The following is a 13,970-nucleotide window of genomic DNA, read 5'->3' on the forward strand; positions in this document are numbered from 1 at the left end:
ATGTAGCAGCCTGTCTCTATTACAATTTGTACAGTCTCTGAAAAAGTTTAAGTTGGGATAAAGCAGTGCGTACGGATAGGACCACGGTCTTACATACAGGTCTGGCCACTTAGGCGAAAAACGCGTAAGGATAAGGTGGCCACTGCCGCAAGAGGCGATAGTGTTTGAAAGAGCCTAGCACCTGCTAGCTACGCTATGTCAGCCTATGATGTCAGCAGGTCAACAGGCCTTTTCGACACTAGCGCTTGCAGGCAAAACCGGCCAACTTAGCGGTTACAAGCTATAATGTGGTGAGGATAGGGAAGTGTCCAGACTTGTATACAAGACCGTGGACAGGATTAAGCCAATATAACAACAAGAAATAGTGGCACATATATTTTATTACGAAGATCGCTAAATATTTTTTTGTCATTTTTATAAGGCTCTATATTTATATCATGAAACGGAGATAGGATTTATATGTACTGGCATTTTAATACTCCTTTCATCGCACCACTGCTGACACTGATATGTTGGCGGGACAACATTATTGCAGGGTTTGTACACCGCATGCGCAGTTTAATTCGAAAAGGACAACCTCATCTACGATGTGAGTGAGACAGCTGCGCGTTCGCCGGGTCATCTCCGAATACAGGCGTAGGCATTCAGTATGGTTAGAGTTCAGTGTCCGGAGCACATAAAAACGAGTGCACGAACAGACCTATTGTGAGATAAAAAGGCTGTTGGAGGATTTAAGGTAGGGTAGTTACAGAGGGCACTGCCGTCGTCCTGATTTGTCACAACTATTACTTCTTATCATCTCTCCTTTATAATTCTTAGTGTTATTAGAGAATAATTTGTGAAATAAATGTGTTTCAATAGAATTTTGTCACACTGTGTTGAAAGACTGACTGTAGAGCCAAGCAGCGTCACGTAACAGTGAAGCAGAAGAGTTGGAAATACAAGGAATATTAGAAAACGCTGTGTATCGACATCGGTTAGAAATGACAGTTATGGACTTTTTTGGCTGCGCCTTTTTGGCTTTCGGTCCACCACTTGCTATGTTCACTTTCACTGTAGCTGTGGAACCTATAAGGATTATAATTTTAATAGCCAGTGCCTTTTTCTGGCTAATCTCGCTACTCATTTCCTCAGCACTTTGGTATGCTGTTGTACCACTTCAAGACCACCTGGCTTTTGGTCTAGTCTTCTCAGTACTTTTTCAAGAAGCCTTTAGGTAAATTTTTATCCTTTAAACACTATATTTTTAAAAACTGCATGTATATGTCTTATGATTAAATATATCTAATTTTGTACTTCAGATATCTATTGTACTGGGTGCTACGGAAAGCAGAGCGTGGATTGGAGAGAGTAACGACTGCACATGTTGCTGACAGTAGACATGTCTTTGCATATGTCTGTGGTCTTGGCTTCGGGTTTATGAGTGGTGCCTTCGCACTGGTCAATGTGCTGGCTGATGCTGTAGGACCTGGGACAATGGGTCTTCGTCAAGGCTCAGAATATTTTTTTATAATATCTGCTGCCACCACACTCTGCTTCATTTTTCTCCATACCTTCTGGGGTATTATTTTCTTCTCTGCGTTCGATCACAAGAAATGGGGTCTAGTCACCTGGGTTATTGGTTCACATCTTTTTGCCTCCTGTATGACACTGCTCAACCGATATGAGACTTATGCAGCTAGTCTGATCTCTGTATACACTGTTCTTGTTATAACAGCTGTTCTCGCATTTAGAGTAGCTGGTGGAAGGGTTTGTAATATAACACAGTGCTTCATAAGAAAATGAAAATCGATATGAGCGTTTAGTACAACTACAAAACGAGACGCTTAATGCCTTTCAGGGCATTGAATCGCATCAAATGGATATTAAAAAGGATATCGCCTCAAAAAGAGAATTGCGTTTGAGATGTCATTCTTACGCTATGTTTTTTCTAATTAGAATAATAAGACACGACACTATTTATTATTTCGCACGCAGCCGACTTTCATTCGATTGGCGAACCGAGAGTGAAAAGCGTTCACATTCCTACTCGATGTTATACCGACTCTTAATCTAACGATCTGGAGAGCTCTTGAATCGTTGTGACATCGAGCTAGGGTCGAAAATCATTCCGCTTCCTTTTATAGAAGTGGATACACTGCTCAAGACGTATACATATTGATTATGAAAATGGGCAAAATGAATATCGCGAAAATTATGATGATCAACTTAAATTATTACTCTATTTTCGATGACAAATAAATATACGGGACACAACGAAACAAAAGACTAATGGCTAGGCTTTTAGAATGAACTTTCCCTAAAGGTGCTTTGTCGATGTTCTCATTAACAATGTGCTTTATCGTCGATTGGAAACGCCTTTTTATAATGATAAGGATCATGATATTCCATCCAAATTTATCGTCTTCGCCAATATGTGAGAACCTCTTGTAACGTATGAGCTAGAGATTTAACATTAGCAATTATATTTTATACATTTTGATTATTGCTAAACTTAAGAGGACGCCAAAGACAATTGTCTGTTTTACCACTCACCAAATTCGCAAATTCTTCAGCTTTATCAATTCTAATACGCATTTATGTGCATAATACTTTGCTATCTTTCAATATGAAGTTCTAACCAGCTAAATTCTAAAGTTATGATACTTGCCCTTTTTGCGGCATCTTTTTCTGCTTCAGTTTTAATCTTTTGGCTACCTTTGTCGAGCCATTAGTCAGTCCCTTTAAATAAAAGCAGGTATACGGCCGAATTAAATTTTTAAATAAACGTAATGGTGACTTGTTAAGAAAAGCAATTCAATTGATAGCATCGTGGTACAATATTAAATGAACTCTGATAGAAAATAATACATATATATGTGTATATGTTTATACAAACATATATGTGTACATGTGGTGTTGCCTCACTTCACTCATTCCTACATGTTATATGGTAATAACATTAATAACAATCATAACACACCTTACTATTATTGTTACCTTCATTTAAATAACACAAAAAAAAGGAAATATCAAAATGACTTGTCGGAGTGGATTTTCAAAACCACAAGGAATTGTTGATTACTTTTTGTATCGAAAGAATAACCTGTTAATGAATGTAGTTTAGATGAATATAAAATGTCATGTATATTTTACATCTTCTTTTTGTAATCGACTTTCCATCTAATTCGTATTACATTTTATGTCATTCAATGAAAATCCTTTTTGTAATAAAAGAAATGAGATGAAAAATGAAGGAAAATGCAACACGAGCGTTTATCTCTATAGAAGTTCTCTGTCACTCGTCTAGGATACATTTAATTATAAGAGAAAGAATGAGATTATTTATTTTTCACTTCTTTTATTATGAAAACAATAAACAACCTATAATACAGACACCGTTACGCAATATTGCTTCTAAGCAGTAGAAGTATTGTACGAGTATTCAATTTCAACGTAATATCTTATTCGTACAAAACGTCTACAAGCTTTATATTTATTCGAGATTAGAGCGAAACCAAATTCGATACTCGAATTACGATTAAGCTTAAAAATTCGAATGTAGAAGCGTATAGACCAAGGAAGTTTTTTTGCCGATTTAGCGGTACCAATAAGTCCTTTCATCCTCGATGATTTTCCAGATAAAAAGAAAAAATATATCGACACGAAGAGATATTGTATCGTAGGAAGATATGAATATTCCAGAAGAAAAAGACGAAGGTTCTGATTACTTGATCTTTACCCTGTTTCACGGTTTTACCAAGATCTGTTCAGCCAAATGACAGTGTCTTACAAAAGTCTATGAGCTGGTAAGGGAAGCCATGAGCAATTCCATTTTATTAACAAAATTTTTCCCCTCCATTTTGTCCCATCGTACTTCCTTGAATGAACCACCCAGGTTCTCCCATTTTCTTTCCCGCACTAATTGACCCGGAAAGAAATCCTTCCTGGGGGAATGAGCTATTGCCACCTGTACCCCTGTCTGCGGCTCACACCTTACTGCAATCATCCTGGGAAGAAATGATATGATAAAATTTGGAAAATATTCTGATGAACTTTCTGAGATATTTTTACCTGTCACCAATGGGAGAAGCCAGGATGCAACTACTAGCATTACCAAGAGGCTCCACAGCGCCAAGACCAAGATGAGAACTGTTTGCCAGGAACTGCCAACCCATGCATTTGGCCAGTGCCTGAACAGCGGTTATCTGATGCTGGTATATCTAGAAAATAACAATATTAATTAATTAGTTAATTAGATTATAGTATTACCAAGTATTAATATACGTGATCCTGATATTGTCAAAAATTTTACCTGGCAAAAAATCAAATCTCGCAATTCCTGTGGTTCATAACTCATGTGCATCACACGGCCATCCCGACAAACACACTTCAATGATTTCTCGCCGACGTGGACAACCAAGGAAGTGCGGCAGACAATATCATAACCATGTGTCAATATATTGATCTTCACGCAAGATTGCGTTGGAGAGTTTAGAGCATTCCAGTGAGATACAATCAGAGGATCCTTCACTTCTTTAGCTATTGTGTCGAGGACATACTCTGTGCGTAGCCTCATAAAAAAGTGTTGAGCTTGCTGGATGATCTGCTCTAGGAGAGTTTGACTTTTTGTCATCTCAATTAATTCATATCTATCCGCTGCGGTTGGTCCAGCCAAGCATCTACGTTTACTGGGACCAAGAGGACCTGATGACGGATGTGGAAATGGATGATGTGTGTTTTTATGATGCACTTCACGTAATAATTGATGTAAGGAATGTTCGAGAACATGATCGTGATCGGATTTATGTGGTGGTGGTGCTGAAGGTTTCTTATCATTTCCAGTACTGTGACATAGTCCTATGATGAGCTGAATTCCAGGAAGAACCTGTAATTAAAAACGTAGTACCGTAGATCATATATTTTTAAAAGGATGTAAAGGTACATAGTAATATTTATTATGCTTACAGTAGCCATTATTTGATTTCCTACTACCATATGTGGTATTGGTGCACGTAGATGCACTGCTTCCCTTGCAAGTTGGCTGAAGAGCTCCTTACAAAATAGAACGTTCTGTGCAGCTTCCAATTTTTGTTGCCAATGCATATCTGCATTTGAACTATTAGCACTGCTGTTAAGGAGACTAATGTTTGCGCTGCATAAGTCTTCTTGGTCTGACAAGATTCATTTTACTGTTAGATTTCTTTTTTTCAATAATTAATAGTTTTACTTTACCTTTTTGGCACAGAACTTCAATGTAGGCGACACCTTGTAATTCACTTGGAATTGTAACTCGCAGTGCAGATGCCTTGGTATTTGAGGAACCATGAGATTGTCCCGAAGCCACAGTAGCATTAGGATTAGGAGAAGCAGGTGGGCTTGTACTAGCCTTTTCTTCTTCCTCAGCTTTTGTAACTTCAAACATTCCCGTTTGCGTGTATTTTGAGCCAGCTGAAATTCATTTAACTTAGTTTTTGGTGCTGCGATATATATATTATTTTGACACTACATACCTGTACGATAGCTAAGATCACCAATTATAGAATTAGATACTTTTTTTAGCCGCCAATTTTGACGAAGTCTTAACAATTCAATATGGAAATCTGGTGTGGAACGATTTCTTGCCAATTCATTTTGACAGTTCCTCAAACGTTCAGCACCCATCATAAGTACAGATGCAGCACCAGCTAAGGCCTTTTTTCTGGCATAAATTTGAACAATTTGTTTTACTTCAGCAGCCTCCTGGGGCACAGGGTCCAATACCATGTACCTCTTTTCTTTCGCTATTGCTAAAACATCAGCTAATACACATACTTCCGTCAGAGCATTCCTAAAATTTGTGGAATGTGAATAAGTGTTCAATTTAGCTTAAAGACTATAACAAATTATTGAAGAAAAAAGTAGAACCTTAATTTGCTTCTAACGCTATCCCAAGGCCACAGGGATGACTGAAAGGCTGCAGGGTCCTTTGTATCATCCTCACTCTTTTCACTACTATCTGATTGTTCCTTTTTAACGTCATCCCCATTGATAGTTTTAGTAAAGTCAATTTTCTGGGCTATCTTTGCCAAGTTTTCAGACAATGTAAGAGGCCTACAATATATAAAAATGGAATAAAATGTGGTATAAGTAAACTGATACGTAGGTTACGTTACGTTATAAAAAGTCAAGACAGAATAAATTTAATGCACCATAAGAGAACTACTGCAATAGAAATATTCTTACGCTTGATAAATCTCTTGTCCATCATACGTAATTTCTTGTATTTGATTCTCAATAGGTGCTTCTACCGAAATATTCACGGAATACGCCATTATTGTTTGTATGAATCAGTCTGGCCAAGTTTAACTACTGTCAGGCGAACTTCATTTGTAGCCGATACAAATATGTTGTCAACCATGTACAGCATAGATCCGATCGATTCTATACGATCGGTGCATATTCTTCCTTTAGCTAAAGCATTATAAATATTATTGATAATGATTTTCATCTATTAACAAACATGACTAAGCACGGACAATAATTCTTGTATACATGAAATATAAAATATGAAATTCAAGAGAAACTATATATATTCTTGTAGCTTTCATTTCGAGTATCGATAGGTCATAAAATCGAGCGGGCATTCTCTGTCAAATTTGTATCTTTAGGAAAAATTTTAGTTGCCAAAAACAAAAGAAAGAAAATGGTTGAGCCTTTATAAATAGTTTTTTAATATAGAGCGTATCTTTCTTCGTTCAAAACAAGCTATGACTCCCATTATAATAAAATATCTTGTTTAAATAAGTTTCCAGTTCCGGGCGTCTGGGTTGGAGGTCTTGAAATTTCGGTATGGTTTCTGTGTATGTAGACCCCGGCTGATCCTGTGCTATTGATTCCGCGGCGCGCATCTTTCCCGGCGTCATCTTGTATTTTCGTGTGGAAGTTATCAAAGTGGGTTGGAGGAAGCTTATTTTTGGGAAGATATTGTGCTGAAAAACGGTGAGTACACTTTAACTGTTTATAAATAGTAAGAAGATACTCTGGGCTCAAGGAAATAAAAATATAGCGAAGACAGGATTACTTGATGGTTCTACCATCCATTTTGGAGTGCTGTGTCATATTCCTGGTAAATATTAGGAAATTGTAGATATTGAATAAGCGCGTGTATACCACTGAAATAACCCTATAAAGTAAGCAGTGCAATAATAAATTATAATAAAGCATAGAAATCTCACTGCTCTATGTTCTCTTCGCAGATAAGATATGACTCCGGAGGGTTACACAAGGGTCTACGTGGGAGGACTGAACGAAGGCATCAAGAAGGAAGATCTGCAGGTGGAATTTGAGAAGTTTGGAAAGTTGAACAAGGTCTGGGTTGCCTTTAATCCACCAGGCTTCGCATTCATTGAATTCTTTAATGAGGATGAAGCTGAAGTAGCCTGTGACAACATGAATGGCACAGAGATAATGGGTGCAAAGTTAAGAGTAGAAATATCAAGAGGTCGCGGTCGTGGCGGCGGCAGAGGCGGTGGAGGAGGTTTCAGAGGAAGCCGAGGAGCTGGTGGCAGAGGATTTGGTTCCCGTGGTCCAAGTACCGCCGGTTACAGAGGAAGCGGATCATACGGTGATCGCGGTGGAAGCTACGCTGGTAGAGGTGCTACGAGTAGGGGCAGAGGCCGCTACGGAGACGACTATTCTTCTAGCCGGAGCGGTGGTTATGCTTCTCGTGACAGCTATTCACGTGACAGCTACAGCACAGCCAGCGGCGATGGCGGCGGTGACTACTATGCCAGCAAGGACTCCGGATCGTCGAGGTATCGCAGCCGCTCACCGGCTGGTCGTGGCAGGTACTAACGATACCCAATCCTCGTTCTAAAATCTACCCAAGACCCGTAGCGAATAGCGCGGGGATGCCGGTAAAACGGCGAACGACGCTTGATTGATCAATGAAAGGATCGAAGTTAAAGCCACTCCGATTAATCGACGAAATTGAAACATCCTTCCGAGAGATTTTCGCGATTTCAAAGGGATACCATGATGGGATAAGCCATATCCACCGTGTTCAATTAATTCTCTCAAAAACCACTGAAGCGCTAATCACATCCGTGTGCTGCTCTTTATTAATGAACTCTAAATAGACTGCGCTTCGTCTACGAATTATTCTTCGATTAATCGTCGCATATGTAATCTTCGTATCGATATACTACGATCCGATCCTTCTACGGGCTGTGTACTTCGAACGTTCGCTAATGGAAGAACAAAATAAGACATACTCTGGTACTGAACACATTGGCAGATTCATATCTGTGAAGCTGACAATAATAATGATAATTAATGAAATAAATACGCGACGAGGCAAATGATTTTTGCCATACTTCGAGTATCCCAACGTCGACTGACAAGGACAGACCGCAAAATCTCTTAAATGCATGAGACTTCAATTAAGTCTGGTTATTGCGAGCGCTGGAATGTTAATACACGGCCGATGCATGCACGGACGTAGCGGATCGAGTAATTCGGCGATCGGAGACGCCCGGCGTCGCCGGGTGCTGGCAGTGAAAGTAATGTCAAACCCTGTTTTGCACTTCCATGTTCACAGTCATCGTCATCTGCGTGAATGCACATAAAAGAACTGCTCTTCGTTGCCAATCTGAACTGCGGGCCAATCAGCCACCCGCCACGACGACTTCGTTCTGTCCAATCTACGCAGCGACGTGTACATATACATTACAAGAATTACTATAACGATTTACGCTAAAGCATATTCTTTCGCACTCTACGAATAACGATTTTTATAGACAGTCAATCGTATCCTTAAAAAGATACGTCATTCTACTTTTAGGAGTCTCTGGTGTCTCCGTGTCTCACGTGATGACTATTTTTTAAAAATATGAGCCGAGGTATTAGCGAGAGGAAGACCGATATTTAAAAAAACGAAAATTACAGAAAGACTGACAGACTACGTGGCTCCTAACTCGTATATTAACTGGTAATATGATGATTAGCAGCAATTGATTAGCGCTTTTAAAATCCACATTAATTATGGCAGAAAGCTTTGCCTTTTTTTTTTGTATTTTGTATTATTTCATTTAATTCCATTGATGATAAATTGTATGATAATTCAGTGAAAATGAACGCGCGCATAGCGTGACTAGAAGCCAGTATCCCTCAGTATGTTCTTTTTGTATTTTTCATTGGTTGCCTTTTTTATGTTTTATAATCGAGTCAATAATAACGAGATATTCTCTTTTTTTTCGATCCTATGAATATTATCAGCGTTTAGAGTGCGATAATCTAGGATTATCAAACACTGTGTCTTTACGTAAAAAGAAAAATGAAAAAAAAAAAGAAAAAAAACGCCTGGCGTTTAGTTACTATTATTCTGTTCTATTGATAGCGGTGTTTCATTTTTTTTAAATATAAAGAAAATAGACGCTTGTAATCGTGTACTAAACTACGTCTTCGTACCGAATCTTAAAATCCTAATTAATGGGAAATCAAACTGCTGAAATAATGAGAATTCCTTATTATGAAACGAGAATTTAAGTTCCATCAAGTTTCAGATAAAATCGATTTGTTACGTGAGACCGTCATATAACGATACCCTAAAAAACACAAGAATTTGGCAATGATGTTTAACTCTTCTGTAAATTATTTGAGATTGGAGTAATAATTAAATATCTTGCGCTCACCACTGATCGCCACCCTGCCTGCCTGCCCGCTCGTCTGCCTCGCCGCCCGTGCGACTCTTTGCCTACAGTCTCTGTTTTAATACATATAAGAAGTGAAGACTCCAATGAATTCGCCCAGTGCAGAAATCAAGAAGATATTTGTCAGAGATTCACCTTCGATCATCAAGATGAAAATTCTATAAAGATATTCGGAGAGTACGTAGCTACCAGATGATATCCATTGTTCGACACCTATTTCTAAATACTGTGGAATGACTGTTCGTAAGTATTGCAGTGTAATGAAACCTTAGGATATGCTACAGAGGTACGAGTAAAAAACCATTTTTATACGTAAAAATGAATAATTTTCTTATTTATTATCTTACTCGTATTATATATACAAAGATTAGAATTATTTAATAGAGGCCAACAGGATCGCTCTGCGTTCGGTGTTTTGGAAAAGAGCTCTTATTAGTTGTCTTACTTGAACGTTAGAAAATTCACGTGCCAATGGTCCTTTACCATTTTCCCACCTATCTTCAATTTCTTTTAAGGATGCTCCAAGAACTTTTATCAGTTCAGTCAGCTTTTGCCATTTGCGCACGTGGCGCTGCACTGAATCAGGATCCTGAAAAATGAGAAGAAATTCTATAAAATTCCAAAACGTCGTACACGAAGCCGTATGAATAATGTCTTCTACATTCTTCATTTTTACAGGAATACATGGGAGAATCCGCAGTATGGGATATATTATATTAAAACGGCGTAAAATGCATTATTTCTTTCAGTGTATCGTATATACACAGAGTAATCAATAAAAAATTAATTTGTAATTTTTAGTTGAAATTTCAATTTAATACTGTTACCTCAATGGATTAATGATTTCCTGTTACCACTTACCGGAAATATGGATGGTCCTCGTTTGATTATCATGCTCAAAAGCGTGACTAATTCTGTCGCGACGTCTGCAGGAATGTCCTCGGCGTTAGTAACCTTGGTTATTAGGTCTTCCACCATTGAATTCATTATGCAACCTGTCGTCCAATTAATACGTTAATTAGGTAATTTATACTAATAATGCAAATAATATTTTTACGGGAACTTACCCACGGCTCTGCAATATATATTAACAGGTAATACACCAAGCCATACAGTTCTGAGCAATTCTAATTGTCTGATACATTGCCTCATGGCGCGTTCAGTACTTGGGGGTAATTCTGGAGTTTGACCCAATGTTGAGAGCCCTGATAAAGATTATTAGCGATGTAGAGCAAATGGAATATGAAGGAAAAATCTTCATAGTAATCGATAATGTGGAAATAGTTACCGGAATCTCGAATAATGTCAATAATAATATTTCTTTGATATTTCATATGTTCTAAGAAGTACTCAATACCAACTGTACGTAATAGTAAAGGCAGATCTACATATGTTAAATTGTGTGTCTTGAACAGCTCAGGCAACTTTCTTCTGTATTTGTGTGCCAATGTAAACAAGTTATGCGCAAGGTACATACAATTGTTGTGGAAGAGAGCTGTATGAAAATTTGTACATAGAATGGCTGGTAAGTTTCTATGGATTAAGTATAAAATTTGGAAATTGAAGGCGTATGCACTTACCAACTTGTTGGGGAATAGTCTCCAGGAATTTTTTATGATGTTCTGGTACTAATCCAGCGTACATCTCAAATACATTTCTGCTGGTATAGAAGAGTCTTACTGAACAAACTTCTGAGCTCGAACATGCCTCTTCCAAGATTCCCCTTACCAGTTCCATTATTTCTTGCACACTTTTACTATAAATTTAAATATTAGTAACCTGTGTTAATGTAGTAATTGATAAGTGTGTGTTTACCTTATTTGACATGCAGGTAACTGGAATGTAACTTTGCTAAGTTTTCTGTTTATTTCTAATCCATAATCGTCTAAAGCTTCTTCAGGAAACTGCAAAGCTTCCTAAGCAAAAAAAAACACAGTAAGTATGAAATATATAAATGATAATATCGAAATAACATTCATACCCGAGGTTCATGCTTAATCGAATCGTGAAGATCCTTCTTCATTATTACTCGAGCTTTGACCAGTAGATCTTGACATATCTTATCAATGAATAAACTATCTATGTTTTTTGTGTAATCAGACAAAAATAATTGTTGATCAGTTATAAATCCTGAAAATTCACATTGTTATTGAAATCAATTCATATGTATATGAGTGAACAGGGAAATAATAATGGAGACATACCAATTTCAATGAGATAATCCTGGAATTCATTAATAGCCTTAACCACAGGTCCAAACTTTTGAAGCTCTGCACTTGAACTAGGAATTGTGTTAGCTATACAGTCTTTTATTAACGTATCAGAAAGTGGTTTGAGTAAGCAATTACGAAATTCAGCAAATAATTTCTGTTCTCCTTCCAGAGTTACATTCAAATGTTGATGCAAGAATTGGAAGAGCAGCTTCAGATTGTATAAGACACTTTCATAGCAGGGCTTGTTTTTCTTGTCTGTTGTTTTCACACTAAAGACTGTTTCATCAAGTACGTGGACATCGCATACATAATTAATTAAAGGACGAATTACATGATTCATAAGCTTCATTGCAAGATTGTTCAGACAATTATTGAGATTTTCAACATAATGTAATGCCTGGATCAGATCCTGAATTTCTTCTAATCTACACTGTATAGTGAGAGTAACAGATAATGCTTTAGATGGCTCTTCAATTGCATTCCAACTAATGTGTTGCTGCCAAAGAGCAGAAATATCACCAAGAAACAAGCTATGCACTTGACCATACTCATTCATTATCGAATGAAATATATCCACACTCTGTAAGTCACAATCGGGACTCTCCAATAACACTTGGACATGTCGAATAGTTTTTGCAGCATCCACATAACGTTTTTGTTGCTTATATGTTTCGATGCTTCTTAAACCATTATGCAATTCTAAGAGTTTGCTAGAAAGCTTGATGCTTATACTAGATTCTTTTAAAGCGTCTGATAAACTTTGTAACTCTCTTGTGGATCCAGACAGCTCTATTTTAATCTGAAAATATAATAATTACTATTAACTGCAAAATGCACAACTAGACTAACAATAAGTGCTACGTACTTGTCCCTCGACCCGTGCTTGAAGAATATTCATTTCATTAATAAGTGATTCAGCTTTGTTTGCCAGGGTTTCATTACTTTTAAGTTGCGGAGTAAATTCAATGTAATTATGATCCATAAAGTCTTTGACCTCATATTTAAGGTTTAAAACTTGTTCTTTTATTTCATTTATTTTCTCGTTGAGGTCAATTTTTTCATTGTTTCCTAGAATACATTTAATATCAATTTTTTTATAAACAAACAATATATCCAGCGTATAGCATACATCCTATTATACCTATAGGTAAGTCTTTATTACATAGTATTTCCAATAAATGTAATAATAATAAAGGCAAATAAACAATAAACTTTTTTGTTACCTGCTGTAAGGAGTATGTTGGTTAGAAAAGAACTCATTTTCACGATAAAGTTAATTAAACATTCAGGAAGAAAATAAAACCCAGTATCACAATCTAGTTTGTAACATCCAAGAAAATAAATTCCATTCAACCTTTCATATAAGCAGTTTACACAATAAACTGCCTGAGCAAATTGTTATTTAAAATTTATAAAAGTAAAATCCTTGACGTAAACTGACACCGATGCAACCGTCGGTACAGCAGTTACGTTTTTGCGCCATCTTTTTAAAGTCTTTACAAGCAATCTTTAAATTCGTCGAATTAACAACTAACTAAAATCGAACAACTGTGTAAAAAAAATGGACAAGTTTAAAATACCAACTTCCATATAAATTCAAAGATACTAATATTCCTTGAAATGGCTCTTTTGTATAACTTATGCCATTAACTATTAAATTTGTTTAAGCTGCGCCTTCCGAGTGGCAACCCGCGATACTTTCGTGGACGAAAGAAGTTCAAATACAGTTACCATGGTTACTCACCATTCGGTACGTTACCACGGCAACCAGACATTCAAACTCGCCTGGAGAACACTCAGGTGAGACGCCACACCGTTGACCAGCGTCGTGGAAGTAGTGGGAATCAAAAGGTAGTTACTCACCTGTTTCACAACCTGCGTGACGTAGAAGTCACGTGACGGCCGATACTTTTCGAAAGCATTCGTTTCTAGAGCCAAGCGGCGAGCATCAGGCTTTAGTGAAACCGCACCCAATGAAACGCCAGGAGGCCGTGGCGCTCCTCGCAAAGCATCCTCGACAGTGCACCATGCAACCGTAGTAGCGTTCAGCCATTCCTCCAAGGCGAACTGCATTTCTGATCTTTCT

The 13,970-nt window shown here is 37.5% G+C and overlaps 4 protein-coding genes across 4 annotated transcripts; 2 read left to right on the forward strand and 2 right to left on the reverse strand.

Moving 5' to 3' along the window:
• Positions 1–577: 577 nt before the first annotated feature.
• LOC107267319 (gamma-secretase subunit Aph-1) lies at positions 578–3,373 on the forward strand. Its single transcript, XM_015738852.2, has 3 exons — positions 578–736; positions 862–1,216; positions 1,302–3,373. The coding sequence occupies exons 2-3, from the start codon at positions 984–986 to the stop codon at positions 1,783–1,785; spliced, it is 717 nt and encodes a 238-aa protein (XP_015594338.1). The 5' UTR covers positions 578–736; positions 862–983; the 3' UTR covers positions 1,786–3,373.
• Positions 3,321–6,502, reverse strand: LOC107267317 (mediator of RNA polymerase II transcription subunit 17). Its single transcript, XM_015738851.2, has 8 exons — positions 6,205–6,502; positions 5,887–6,072; positions 5,493–5,809; positions 5,215–5,430; positions 4,948–5,153; positions 4,295–4,867; positions 4,054–4,202; positions 3,321–3,989 (listed from the first exon to the last, which is right to left on the reverse strand). The coding sequence occupies exons 1-8, from the start codon at positions 6,291–6,293 to the stop codon at positions 3,779–3,781; spliced, it is 1,947 nt and encodes a 648-aa protein (XP_015594337.1). The 5' UTR covers positions 6,294–6,502; the 3' UTR covers positions 3,321–3,778.
• A 298-nt stretch (positions 6,503–6,800) lies between these two features.
• Positions 6,801–9,652, forward strand: LOC107267307 (RNA-binding protein Rsf1). Its single transcript, XM_015738836.2, has 3 exons — positions 6,801–6,960; positions 7,218–7,808; positions 8,561–9,652. Exons 2-3 carry the CDS (start codon positions 7,225–7,227, stop codon positions 8,586–8,588), a joined length of 612 nt encoding a protein of 203 aa, XP_015594322.1. The 5' UTR covers positions 6,801–6,960; positions 7,218–7,224; the 3' UTR covers positions 8,589–9,652.
• Positions 9,653–10,005: 353 nt separating this feature from the next.
• Positions 10,006–13,305, reverse strand: LOC107267306 (centromere/kinetochore protein zw10 homolog). The gene is made up of 10 exons (XM_015738834.2): positions 13,108–13,305; positions 12,750–12,952; positions 11,876–12,683; positions 11,653–11,801; positions 11,487–11,587; positions 11,252–11,427; positions 10,960–11,166; positions 10,739–10,876; positions 10,533–10,666; positions 10,006–10,260 (listed from the first exon to the last, which is right to left on the reverse strand). The coding sequence occupies exons 1-10, from the start codon at positions 13,142–13,144 to the stop codon at positions 10,045–10,047; spliced, it is 2,169 nt and encodes a 722-aa protein (XP_015594320.1). The 5' UTR covers positions 13,145–13,305; the 3' UTR covers positions 10,006–10,044.
• Positions 13,306–13,970: the final 665 nt, after the last annotated feature.

Source organism: Cephus cinctus, unplaced genomic scaffold (genome assembly GCF_000341935.2).
Source record: "Cephus cinctus unplaced genomic scaffold, Ccin1 Ccin1_scaffold0398, whole genome shotgun sequence".
Lineage (NCBI taxonomy): Eukaryota > Metazoa > Arthropoda > Insecta > Hymenoptera > Cephidae > Cephus > Cephus cinctus.